This window comes from Echinops telfairi, unplaced genomic scaffold, assembly GCF_000313985.2.
Source record: "Echinops telfairi isolate 266 unplaced genomic scaffold, ASM31398v2 ScPeMD7_18;HRSCAF=68, whole genome shotgun sequence".
Classification (NCBI taxonomy): Eukaryota; Metazoa; Chordata; class Mammalia; order Afrosoricida; family Tenrecidae; genus Echinops; species Echinops telfairi.
This window is the reverse complement of record NW_022103915.1, coordinates 28,926,440-28,939,513: the sequence shown is the minus strand read 5'-3', so window position 1 is coordinate 28,939,513 and position 13,074 is coordinate 28,926,440. Positions and strand designations below refer to the sequence as shown.

At 53.8% G+C, this 13,074-nt stretch overlaps 1 protein-coding gene across 4 annotated transcripts in view; it reads left to right on the top strand.

Annotated features, from left to right (window-relative positions):
• ESRRB (estrogen related receptor beta) overlaps positions 1 to 13,074 on the top strand; it is a 184,709-nt gene that overhangs the window by 165,664 nt on the left and 5,971 nt on the right. For 3 of the 4 annotated variants that reach the window (XM_013003714.2, XM_045287942.1, XM_045287943.1), the window contains exons 4-6: positions 1,823 to 1,933; positions 2,370 to 2,531; positions 11,161 to 11,430. In XM_013003714.2, coding sequence (XP_012859168.1) covers positions 1,823 to 1,933; positions 2,370 to 2,531; positions 11,161 to 11,430 — 543 coding nt within the window. Of the gene's footprint in view, positions 1 to 1,822; positions 1,934 to 2,369; positions 2,532 to 11,160; positions 11,431 to 11,719; positions 11,775 to 13,074 lie in introns of those variants that run through there. The other variant, XM_045287944.1, reaches the window with a different exon arrangement.

Genomic DNA, 13,074 nt, shown 5'->3' with positions numbered 1-13,074 from the left:
CCTCCCCCGTCATCTGCTCCTGTGTGCTCTGATCACATATGTTCCTCTCCTGGAGCTGGGGATTCAGTGCGTCCTGTGAAATAAATTCTTCTGGGGGGAGGGGCAGGCATCCACTTAGTATTTGGGACTGGGGCCAGGCCCCCAGACCTCTGTCCACTGGTTCCCTACTCCTCGCCGGCATGTTGCATTCACACCTTGGAGCACTGAGTTGAAGTCTGGTCCCTCTTTTCCTGTGGAGATATAAACAATACCCTCCCCTTGGGTGGGTTAGCGCCCCGTGCCCCCGCTACCCATTTCTTCCTTATTTTCATCGTTTTTCCCCACCTCCACCCCAGTTGTCTGCCATGTGCATCCCTGCAGTCCCGTAAAGATTTATCGGCTCAGAAAGGGACAGGGGCCACTCTCTGTTCCTTAGGTCACTGAGTCAGAATTGACTCGCACCAGTGAGTTTGGCTTTGGGGTTTTAGACCATGAGATTGGGTGTTTGAACCCACCCAGAGGTGCCTGGGTGGCGATCTGCTTCCAAAGGGTCTGATCTGAAAATCCCACGGGGCGATTCTGCTCTGCTCGTGCTAGATCACCTCGAATTAGCACGACGGCAACTTTGGCTGTAGATGGACGTATGTGTCATTTCCAGACAGGCTCTGGGCAGGCTCCTCCCACTGGTGGCAAGGGAGTCCCCTTTTCCCTGAGTCCCATGCAAAGTCAGCATTGATGGGGCACATCACAGGAGCACCATGCAGCTTGGCTTCCCAGGGGCATGGGCCCATGCAGGTGTGCAAAGGGGCCCTGGCCCAGGGCTCCTCTGTCACTTGGAGAGAGTCCCATAGAAAGCCTTCAGAGGCAGGCTGCTGCATCTTCTTGTGGAGCGGCTGGTGGGTTGGAATCCCCTGTCTCTGATTAGCAGCCCGGTGCTGAACCAGTATGCCACCTGGGCGCATTGGGCTGCTATCTGCAAGGTCGGCAGTTCAAAGCCCCCAGCTGCTCCTCTGGAGAAAGATGAGGCTTTCTATTCTCATAAAGAGTTACAGTCTTGGAAGCCCTCATTTCTACCCTGTCCTATAGGATCTCTAGGAGTCGGCATCCATTAGATGGCAATGGGTTTGTTTTTTGATTTGGCTCTTGTGAATGCCTGGCAATGGCATGGGTTTCTGTGATGAGCATCCCAATCCTTCTCGGCAAGTCCTTTCCTGGGTCTAGAGCATCAGTTCTTAACCTGTGGATCGTGACCCCGTGTGTGTCAAACGAATTTCACAATATATAATTACATATTGTTTTGTGATTAATCACTATGCTTTATGTTCAATTTGTAACAATGAAAATACATCCTGCATATCAGATATTTTACATTATGATTCATAACAGTAACAAAATTACAGTTATAAAGTAGCAATGAAAATAATTTTATGGTTAGGCGTCACCACCACATGAGGAACTGTATTAAAGGGTTGCGGCATTAGGAAGATTGAGAACCACTGGTCTATAGGAATGTGACTTCTTCCCCAACACACCTGGGTGGGGGGGCCGTGCTGCTGTGCCTCCCCTTTAGAAACAGCCTCACGAATTGACTGAAGGAGGGATTTCAGAAGGATGCTGAATCCTGAGAGGCAGGGCCATGCCTGGGACAGGTGTGATGGGCCGCCTCTGTTAAACAGTTATTTTCAAAATCCTCCAGCCACCTGGCCTGCTGCTGGCCCCACAACCACTAATGACACCCTCCGGGGCATGGCCCTCAACTACTCGGCCAGCGTTGGCCTTCAGACATGGGTATCACCCCGGCAGGATGCTGCACGCCTCTGAGCCTGTCTCCCTCCCCCCCCAGGTGTGCGCCTCGACCGAGTACGTGGAGGCCGCCAGAAGTACAAACGGCGGCTGGACTCGGAGAGCAGCCCGTACCTGAGCTTACAGATTTCTCCGCCCGCCAAAAAGCCATGTGAGTGTCTGGGCAGTGCCCATCACTGGCCAGCACCTGCTGGCTCCTGGAACCTGGCCTCACCTGGGGAAGTGCCACCTTCCCAGTGCCGGGTGTTGGTGCTAGATCTTGGGGGAGGTGACATCAGTGTTGGGTGCTGGATCTTGGGGGAGATGACTGTCTGGCCTCAGGGTGGGGCGCCTCCTTCAGAGCTGGTCCACGTGGCCCCAGACGAAACACTTGCTTCTAAGAAGGCCAGAGACCCCACTGCCCAGAACATGCCTGCACAGTTGCCTGGCACACTCTGCTCAGCAGCCCGAGTCACCTCTGCTGGCAGCTCCATGGTATCAGAAAGGGGACCTGATGGCCACGTGCATGCCTTTCTCCCATCCTGGGCCACACACGCCCTGGCCCCCATTCCTGGACACTCACCTGTCCCTCTCTGCTCTCTTGGCAGTGACCAAGATCGTCTCCTACCTGCTGGTGGCCGAGCCGGACAAGCTGTATGCCATGCCTCCCCCTGGCATGCCTGACGGGGACATCAAGGCCCTGACCACCCTCTGTGACCTGGCAGACAGGGAGCTCGTGGTCATCATTGGCTGGGCCAAGCACATTCCAGGTGAGTCATGTAACCTGACCGGTGGTCATGGGTCTCGCGAGTGGAAGCCTGGGGCCCACCGTGGAGCTTCGCCTGGTGTACAGGGGGGCTCTTTTCCACTCTCGGTGGGCTTTGAGGGGCAGGTGTTTGGGAGGCCTGAAAATGTCTATGAGGTGCAGCCGTCCTTCCTGAAATAACCAGTGTTGAGTCTTCTCCGGCTGGTGGCCACACTGCTGTGTGAGAGCAAGGAGCACTGAATGGCTTGTAAGCAGATGGCCAGACTCGAACTCTGTGCCCTGTCAGGGACTCTGTTCTGTACCGTTGGGTTTGCAACCCCCAAAGAGCAGGTTCCTCGAACTCACAGAGTCCAAAAGGTAGTACCTTCTTGTAGAGTTTATTATTAATTGTCTGCTTACCTACAACCTAGAGGGCGATGGAGTCTCTTCCTTTGCCAGGAGACAGGTAGTGAGGAGCTAAGGCGTTTGGAGTCAGTCCTAGGGAGGAACCACTCGGCCTCTCTGTCACATGGGTATAGCCTCCAGAATGGTGTGATTTGCAGGCGGGGTGAGGCCCTGCGTGGGGCACATTGGCCTGGGCTCACAGCCCTTGTGGGGTCACTCTTGCCATTTGCCTGGTCCCTAAGGGAGGCCTGTTGCTGGCTTGGGGTTCTTGGACTTTCAGAGCATTTCAGAGCGTATGTAGCACACGTGTGAGGCAAGAACCCAAACCCAGAACAATGCAACTCCACCCCAATGAGGGACGTGGTGGGCCCCGTGGTGGGCCCCGTGGCAGGCTGCCAACCACAATGTCAGCAGTTTGAGATGACCGGCTACTCTACTTGGGAACCCCCGGGGGCAGGTCTGTCCTGCCTTAGAGAGTTGTGATGAACAGAGGCAACAGGCTCTTCACTGCAGCCTTTCTGATTCCGTATTGAGAGGTGGGAGCCAACGTGTATTTCTGTTTTTAGTGACCCTGGCACCTCTTAGTCTACCTGATGCACACCAGAGACCTTGCTACACATAGGCTGTGTCCGTGCACCCAGCTGCTCTGACTGTGCCACGACTCCTTCCCTGCTCTCGAGCACACTTCCCCTCTGAAACATCTGCCATGGTCACGGATTCTCACTAGCTGTGTGACACGAGGCAGCTTGTTTTCCTGCCTGTCGATCCGTTTGTGCGCGTCTCGGCATGGGCATGCATGTCTCAAACTCTGAAAGATGCGCCCTCGTTCATTGTGCGTCATTTCCTCGCACACTTCAGATGTGCCCAGTGACGCTTGCTGTGTGTCTGTGTGTCACATCTTGATGGCAATATGGCAACTGTCTCAAGGTGCTATTGCAATTGAATAGACGATCAAAACTTACTGCCCCCAGTCAAATCTGATGCATGCAACCCTGACGCATGCCACCCTATAGGACAGAGAAGAACTGCCCCTGTGGGTTTTCCAGGGTTGTCAGCCTTTACAGGAGCAGACAATCTCTTCCTCTTCCCAAGAAGTTATGTGGACACTCCACTACATTGACATCCACCAGGAACCAAACATCCATGTCCCATTCAGAATCTGCTGAGGAATCTGCCTGCACGGGGTGCGGGATCGTGAAACAAAGGTGTGCTGTAAGCTGGGTGCCAGCTGAGACCTGTGATTGATGGGGCAAGTCGGGAAGTATTCCTCCTGTGTGTATGGCACACGGGACGCGGGTCCCTTTGTGGAGAGGGGCCTGCTCAGAGAGACCAGGTGGCAGGGCTTACAGGAGACTGGCAAAACTCAGCTGGCAGGGACTCCATAGTGGCCCCTGGGCATTCAGATTGGGTTGGGGGCGGGCACCTGGACCTGAGCAGCAGTGTGCCCTCACTAAGGAGCTCAGTCTCCTAGGATTACACACTCAGTACTTTCTGAATCTGCCCAGTGCTGCTTCAGCACAGTTGTGGGTCAGGCCCCTGCTAAGACACCTCAGCCTGGATTGCTCCAGTGACCCAGGGCCAAATCAGGCACAGCCAGCCCTCCCCTACCTGTCCGCCTGGGAAGCCGATCTGGACCCAGCAATGGCTCAAGAGCGGCTGCTGGTGGGCCTCTGGGTCACTGCCTCTTTTCCCCATCGTTTCTCTACCCCACCCCCCACCCCACCCCCCATCATCCAAGAAGCACATTCTCAGCAGGGAGCTTGCGGAGCACGGGCTTGGGGACCTGCAGGCCTGGGCTTGGGTCTAACTAACTTCTGCCCTGATGACTTCACTTCTTTGAGCTTCTATGGCCTCGTCTGTAAGATGGGGATAAATACGGAGCCCTGTGTGTCCCCAGGACTGTGGGGGAGGGTCTAGCACCCCTCCCTGCACCTAGGAAGTGCTTGATCAGTACCCAGACTGGTTCCAGGATGGTGGGGTTGGCACTCATCACAAAGAAAAGCCTCGTGGGGGGTGGGGGGCAGGGGGGGACAACATCGTTCCTCCTTGTCCAAAGGTGAGTTCTTATTGTTTAAGAATGAAACTAAATATGGGGGTTTTGTCTGTCTCAAGTGCTAATTTGCCTGTTTTGCATAAATCTGCATATGGAAGTCAGTGTTTAAGGTGAAAGTAATTAGTAGTGTCTCCTGCCACTGCATGTAAGCCTCATATGAAGGGCAGTGATACATCAAGTGCCTGCTGTTCATCAATGAATCAGGCCCCAGGTTGGATGGAAAGCTCAGGGGAAGGCCTTTGGGCAGGTGGCATAGGGAAAGGTAGCCTCAGCCCCGTGTGAGCTCTGGTTCCTGGACAGACAGGACTGACCTCTTCTGATTGCTAAGGGACCGAACTTCCAGGAGGACCTGGGCTGGCTCACAAGGGGCCTGCCATACTGGGTCTTCGCGCACCTGCTGAGCGTGCCTTGTGAGGAGCGGTGGTTGCCAGGAAGAGTTTAGACAGTGTCTGCTCCAAGGGTCCAGTTTGGGAATAAGATGCTGAATGCAAATCAAAACTCAACTTCTCAGTGCATCGAAGAACGCGTGGTGCCGGTTTTCTTTTTTCTTTGAAAACATTTTATTAGGGGCTCATACAACTGTTATCGCAATCCATACACACATCAATTGTGTAAAGCGCATTTGTACATCATTCTCAAAACATTTTAAACCCCATTTAAACCCCCGACATTAGGTCCTCATTTTTCCCCTCCCTCCCCGCTCCCCCCTCCCTCATAAGCCCTTGATAGTTTATAAATTGGTATTTTGTCATATCTTGCCTTGTCCCACGTCTCCCTTCACCCACTTTTCTGTTGTCTGTCCCCCAGGGAGGAGGTCACATATAGTTCCTTGTAATCGGTTCCCTCTTTTCTACTCACTCTCCCTTTACCCTCCCTGTTTCGCCATTCACACCACTGGTCTGCAGGGCTCATCCACCCTAGGTTCCCTGGATTTTCAGTTCCTATCTGTACCAGTGTACCTCCTCTGGTCTAGCCAGACTTGCAAGGTCGAATTCGAGTCATGGTAGTGGGAGCGGGGAGGAAACATTTAGGAATTAGAGGAAGGTTGTATTTCTCATCGTTGTTACATCGCACCTGACTGGCTCGTCTCCTCCCCGAGACCCCTCTGCAAGGGGGGTGCCTGTTTTCATCACTGCACCACGAGGCTTCCAGCCTCGATGGTCTCTGTTTAGTGTCCAGTTGACACCTACTTCCGTGTTCACCAGAATGAGACCTTGCTGGGCCTCCACCATCTTCTCGGCTGTTGGTTTCATAAGCTCAGGCTTCGTGGTTATGGCCAGTGTGTGTCTTTAGGGACTTCCAACTTAGAGAACTCATCACCCACTGCCACGATCCTGGTTATCTGACAGTCTCCCAGTACGGTCCATAGGGATCTCGTTGGCTCATTTTCAGAAATAGGATCACCAGGTCTTTCTTGCTAGTCTCTCTTAGTCTGGATGCTCCGCTAGAATCTGTCCACCATTAGTGACCCTGCTAGTATTTGATGCACTGGGTGGCATAACTTCCGGCATCATAGTGACTCGTAAGCCACCGCCGTCATACAGACACACACACTTACAGATGGCTGGTGGGTTTCATCGGTCCCCACACATGATAAGACACAGGATGGTGCTCAGAGGGCTGCAGGAAGAAAGAGCAGAGCATGAGTCTGGACTGGGAGACAGTGAGCAAGTTCGTGAAGGACAATTAGGACGTTGTGGGTGGCAGCACCCCGGTGCTGCTACACAGAAGTTGGCAGGGTCTTGTGAATGAGCTCTGAGAGGACCAGCTTAGTCAGCATGCGGGGTGCACCCTGTGAGTACACATGCATGTCCCCTCCTGGGTGCCCACAGTTCTGAGCCTGAGTTCACAGAGCGTGGCCACAGGAACGTGGGCCTGACGTGATTCCCCCAGAAAGCAGCTGCTCTTCCGCTCCAGCCAGCCCTGCCCCAGGTTGAGTTTGCCAAGGGAGGAGTGTTGCATTACCCAGAGGAACAGGCCCCGCTCTTTAGCCTTGTTCCCCAAGAACGCAGGGTCACACCCAGAGCCTGTTAAAAGGTGACGGGTGTCACGTGATGAATTACAGGCCTCTCACGTTATTAGCTCGCTGTCCTCCCGGGCAGCCCACAGGCAGTCCAACAGAGAGTCTCCATCATGCCTGCCAGGTCTGGGTGACATTGGCATGGCTCTTGTCAGGGGCCCCAGAGGCCTCCTCGCCAAGGGTCCCAGGTAGCCACTGTGTGGCTCATGCTGGGAAGAGGGGGCCGCCAGCGGCCGATGAAATATGGGGTACCGAGTGACAGCAGCTGTGTCTGGAGTGGCCTCAGATCCTATAATTACATCTCCCTTTATTACCTCTGCTAATGGCCCTCCAGGTCGACAGAAACGATAATAAATTAACAGATTATGAACTCCACTTGCTACAAATTACATGCCTTTAAAAAAAAAATTCTAGGAGCTCCTGCTGCCAAGTCCTGGGGGGAGGGGCGGGCTTGGGAGATCAGCTGGTGCGGATAAGGCAGTTTTCCTGGGGCAGCAGGGCCCAGGCAGGCCATGGGGGGCATGCACTGGGACACAGCCAGGCTCCGGCAGCCTGTCACTCCCAGGGGTACGGGCCACCTCCCAGCCTCTGAGAGGGGCCCCACTGTCCCAGAAATGCCAGGAACCTGATAGGGAAAGAGGCCCAGCCATGTACAATGGAGAGTGCTGGCCGGAAGGCCAGGGAGCGCTGCATGCCCGTGATGGTTAGAAGTAAGAGAACATGCACTGCTAGTGAAGAAAGGTGCATGGAGCTCCTGGGCACTTGCAGAGGTTGGAGGTTCAGATCCACTCAGAGGTATCTCAGGAGACAGGCCTGGCACCCTGCTTCTAAACATCTGGCTTTGAAAACCCCACAGAGCACAGGTCTGCTCAGAAAGGTGGAACTGCCTTTAATTTCTTTGTAAGCACACCTGTGTGTTTCTCTACCTCCTCCCCACCCCACAACCAAAAGGACCAAACTGGCAGCCATCAAATGGATGCAGGACAGGCTAGAGCTGCCCCTGTGAGTTTCCAAAACTGCACGGGAGTAGAAAGCCCCATCTTTCTCCTGCAGAGCTGCTGGTGGTTTAGAACTGCTGACCTTGCAGTTAGTTAGCAGTCTTAATTCATAACCGCTGTGCCACCATGGCTCCTAGTCCTGCCCATCCCCACCAACCCCAGTGGGGATATACTCACACTGCAACACTGTTAAAGCCTGTTTCCCACCCCCGTAACGACATCAGGCGGTAGCACTAAGCCTGTGCGAAGCGGTGTTGTGTTATCAGTGGTATCCGCTCCACAGGCGTAATCCAAACAAACCCAGGAGGCAAGTGCTATTCTTGCTCCCATAAGACAGATGAGAAGCCCGAGGCCCAGAGCAGTCCACTTGCCCAGGGTCAGCAGGACTCTTCATGTAAGGTGGTAGGAAATGCCAGCACTTCCTCCTTTCTGGCACACAGTGAAGCAGGCTGTAGCCACTAGACAGTGCAGTGGGGCAGACATTGGGTTTTCAAAGCTATTTCTAGCTCCCGCTGAATGGAGATGGTCAGGTGGGAGAGAGAAATCCGAAGCCAAGTGCGGTCTCCCAGCACACCTGACAGGGACAGGCATGTTCTCCATCACTCCCCCTCTCAGAGGGCAGAGCTGTAGCTACACCTGACCTTGAGCCCAGGGCCTGAGAGGGTCATGCTGAGATTTGTTGTTGTTTTTTAATTAAATTTTTATTTTAAAAAAATATGAACATCCTACAAGTTGTAAGAACACTACAACATTTTGTTATGTGAATTATATCTCAAATTTTGATAAGAGTATAGCAATAAAGCCAGTAAGGGTACTTTTGAAAATCTCCCCTATTGACGTTATTGCTTTAACCATTTTATTGGGGGCTCTTAAGCTCTTATAACATTCCATACGTCAATTGTGTCAAGCATAATTGTACATACGTTGCCATCATCATTTTCTAAACATTTACTTTCTATTTGAGCCTTTGGTATCTGCTTCATTCTGCGTTTTGTGAACATGTTTCCTTGGCCCCTGGGATCAAGGCCCAATACCTGGTATCCACCTGCCCCAGGGCTCAGGGCATAGGGAAGGGAGTTGCCAGGTAACAATTCCTCCAGAGGCCCTGCCGTGTGTTCTGTGACCCATACTCTGCCGTAGCTCTTCGTGCAGGTGTAATTGGTAGTGAATGAGGAGTCTAACCTTCCTGAAGGCAGGGCCCTGTCCATCCCAGCGCCCAGCACAGAGCCTGGTGAGGAGCAGGTGCTCAGTGAACATTTGCTAAGTGAGTGCAGGGCCAGATGCACCAGGAACAGTTTTCCCACAACCTCACCTAAGGGGCCACGTGCTTCCCTGGGCTCTTTTCTTCTCTGTCTTCTGAAGGCTGGCTCTTCCTTTCCCTTCCCCTTAACTACTTTCCAAGTCACTTGTGTATTTGTTTTCCCCCTGCCCACCTCCTGTGTTTTTCCTCCCAATCTGTGTACGTCTCTCTTCTCTCTCTCTCTCTCCCACACAGACACACACACACACACACACACACACACAGCGTTGGCTGATTGGTATCTGTTAATTAATGTCGCCCCAGGCCTCTCTCTCCCTCAGAGGCCTGATAACAGAAATTGGATGTCCGTTTCTATCTATTATTACCTCCCGGCTCCCCCACCACGGCCAGCCACACACACGCTCTCTCCCACGTGTGAAATCAAGACGAGAACCTCCATCCAGCTCCTCAGACCCTCCTCCCCAGCTGATGCCATCTCTCCAGCGACTCCTGCCAGCTGGTTGCCAAGTTCCGGGTGGGACATCGTGGGCCGGGGAGCCACAAGGTCAGACTAGGAGGGTGGCCGGCGGAGGGAAGAGGGTTTGGACCTCAGGGATGCCCCTATGTAGACCAGCCATGTGCTGTGTGGAAGCGGGGAATAGCAGGGTGAGAGGTGAGATGCGGGATGGCCTGCAGGCATCCAGGGCAGGGGTGCCAAAGGAGTGGTTCATGCCACACCAACTCAGATGTGTCTGTGTGTTGGGGGGCTGGGGAGCTGTGCTGAGCATGCTCTTTACATCCCCACTCCCCACCATCCACCCACATGGGGCAGACGGGCTGAGGCCTGAAGCCAGCCAGCCATGGAAGAAAAGTGCAACTTGGGGAGCTTGACTCTGGAAACCCGGTATGGCCTATATGGACGGCGGGCCTTCCCCCACATCCCAGCACCATCGGCTGTGCTGTCCAGTTGTTGGGGTGTGTCCCTGAGCTGCTGGGCGTTGGGCTGCTAACTGCAAGGCCAGTGGCTCCCAGGGAGAAAAGATGGGCTTTCTACTTCGGAAAACTCATGGGGCAGTTCTACCCTGTCCCATACGGCAGAACTTAGCAACATTGACTCAATGGCAGCGAGTTTGGTTTGTCAAGTTAGCTCACGTTCGACACACAATTGATGCGGTTCTAACACGGGGCTCCGTGTCTGACAGATGAAGACTCTGATCTCATTGTGGTATTAACAACAGAAAGAGCGCTGTAGGTGCTTCGTATGTTCACCAAACCTTGCTGGTCTTTCTGACTGCAAGCCACTCTCTGGTGTGGGAGCTCCTGCTGTACCCATTTCACAGACAAAGTCAGCCTGCAGCTGGGAAACGGGGAGTAGGGACTCAAACCCATGTCCTCTCCAGAGTCACAGGGCCCTGTGACTACCTGGTGTCATCCCTACCCCAACCTTTTTCATTGTGGGGTGAGCCTGTTGCTTGCCTGGGGAGGAGGCCCAAGGCATAGCCTCTTAACAGCTTCGGGATATGCTCAGTGATGCTGTATCCTTCTACCTTGGCCCGGGACACCTGACTGGACCTGGGGATCCCACCAGGGTCTCAGCACAACGGAGGTGCTGTATTAAGGTCCAGGTGTCACACTGGTTTGAGCAGAAAGGGGGGGGTGGCGCTACACCACCATCTTATGCTATTCAGAATCCAGTACCTGCTTAAATGACACGAGCATTTAATTCATTAGAACATCATCACTGACATTTGACAATAAAGGTAACTTTAAACATTGACTGCATTCTCGTTAGGAAAGCCTTGCCTGGGAATTCCAGGTCGGGCTCAGTTCACCAGCAGGAGCAGGGGGGCTGGGGTACCCGGCAGACTCCTGAGCTGCCTGCCGCCTCCCTCGGCCTGCCCACATGACCGCCACCCCTTGGCCCTGCTCTCCCCGCAGGCTTCTCGAACCTCACACTGGGGGACCAGATGAGCCTGCTGCAGAGTGCCTGGATGGAAATCCTCATCCTGGGCATCGTGTACCGCTCGCTGCCCTACGAGGACAAGCTGGTCTACGCGGAGGATTACATCATGGACGAGGAGCACTCGCGCCTGGTGGGGCTGCTGGAGCTCTACCGCGCCATCCTGCAGCTGGTCCGAAGATACAAGAAGCTCAAAGTGGAGAAGGAGGAGTTTGTGACCCTCAAGGCCCTGGCACTTGCCAACTCAGGTGAGGGCGGCTGGGTGGGGGGGCCACGGTGGGGCTGAGAGTAGTGGTGCTTCCCTGACGAGGTGTCGACACAGACGGACGTGCGGTCCGGACTGGAGTTACAGAGGTGGCCACTGTGGGTGGACTGTTTGCTTCTAAGCACTTCATTGACGAGGCACCAGGTTGGGCCCTGCGGGTGCACGCCAGCACTTTGTGAAGGGGGGGACTCGGGGACCAGGCTGCCAGAGGCAACTCCTGCTTCTCCCACTTGGTTGGGCAAGTTGTCTCACTCTGCGCTTCACATCCTCAGTAGCCCCCAGGATGAAGAGGTCTTGGTAGCATGCAGAGAACGCATCTGACACACAGTAAGTGGTCAGTAAGAGTTAGCCTGTGGCTGTAGCAGTTACCTTTGGGGCTGCAGTTCCCAAACCACCAGCCATCCCCACAAGAGAAAGGCAGGCTTTCTCCTCCCATAGAGAGTTACAGTCTCGGAAACCCACAGGGGCAGTTCTACCCTGTCCTGTGATATCGGGTCTCTATGAGCCGGCATCAATTCAGTGGCAGTGAGTTTGGAGGTTCAAGTCCACCCCAAGACAGCTTGAAAGAAAGGCCTGGCCATCTAAAAAGGAGTCCTTGAACAGCTTATAGGGCACAGTTCTATCCTGACACTCAGGCTTGCCACGAGTCGGAATCACCGCCGTGGCAAGGGGATGATGAGCTCACTGAATTCTTACCAGCAACACAGATGTGGCAGCGGAGGCTGGGAACGCACAACTTAAAGCTGTCAGAGCTTAGGACTCAAACCAAAATCAATCTAAGCCTAGACTTACCTACTCCTTGACTTTTTTCCCTCGTAAACAAAGTTTACTTAATCTGGTATTAAAAGGGGGCCCTCCCTCCAGCTGTTTAGCACCAATATTTGATTATCTGGAGCGAGCGAGCCTGGGCTGGGCTTGAATTGAATGGCCTTCAGCATCAAGTCTGGGCTCTGCATTGGTATTGGATGGAGTATGGGGTGCAGGAGGATGAGGAGGGTTGGGGGGGGATTCCCACCCTGAAATAGATATCAAGATGCACCCGCTCAGCACTGCTGTAGGCTCAGCCCTGGGATCGGATGGTCCCAAGTTCAAATCCTCACTCTGACACTCCCAAATACTATGGCTTTGGCCTCATTGGCTCACCTATTAGCTCCATGTCCATGTGCCTGAAATGAGGCTATACCAGCAAAATCAGCGATTGCCTAGAGATAAAGCACTTAGCCTAGTGCCTGGCCTAGAGGAAATGTCCCATAAATATTAATTATCAATGTTAATATTAGAGGACATGGTTAGCTGCATATGGAAGCGGGAGAGCTGGTTCCAGATGAAAACAGGGCCGGTAGGACAGCCCACTGGTTTGTCCAGTACTATCCTGTTCTTAGCACAACCCTTAGTCCCCAGGAAACGAGGGTGTCTGGCTCTCGGAGAAGGTAGCTACCTACACACCTGGCAGAGATGTCTAGGGCGGCTTTAGCAGGACCACAAGTGGTGACACTAGCAAACAAATTAATTTTCTCACAGCGGAGGAGGGGAAAGCACAGCGCTCTGTCTAACCTTGTCTCTGAGCTTCTGCTTCCATCTCCCCGCCAATCTCATATCTCTGAAAGGCTGACTCCAAGACACCCCC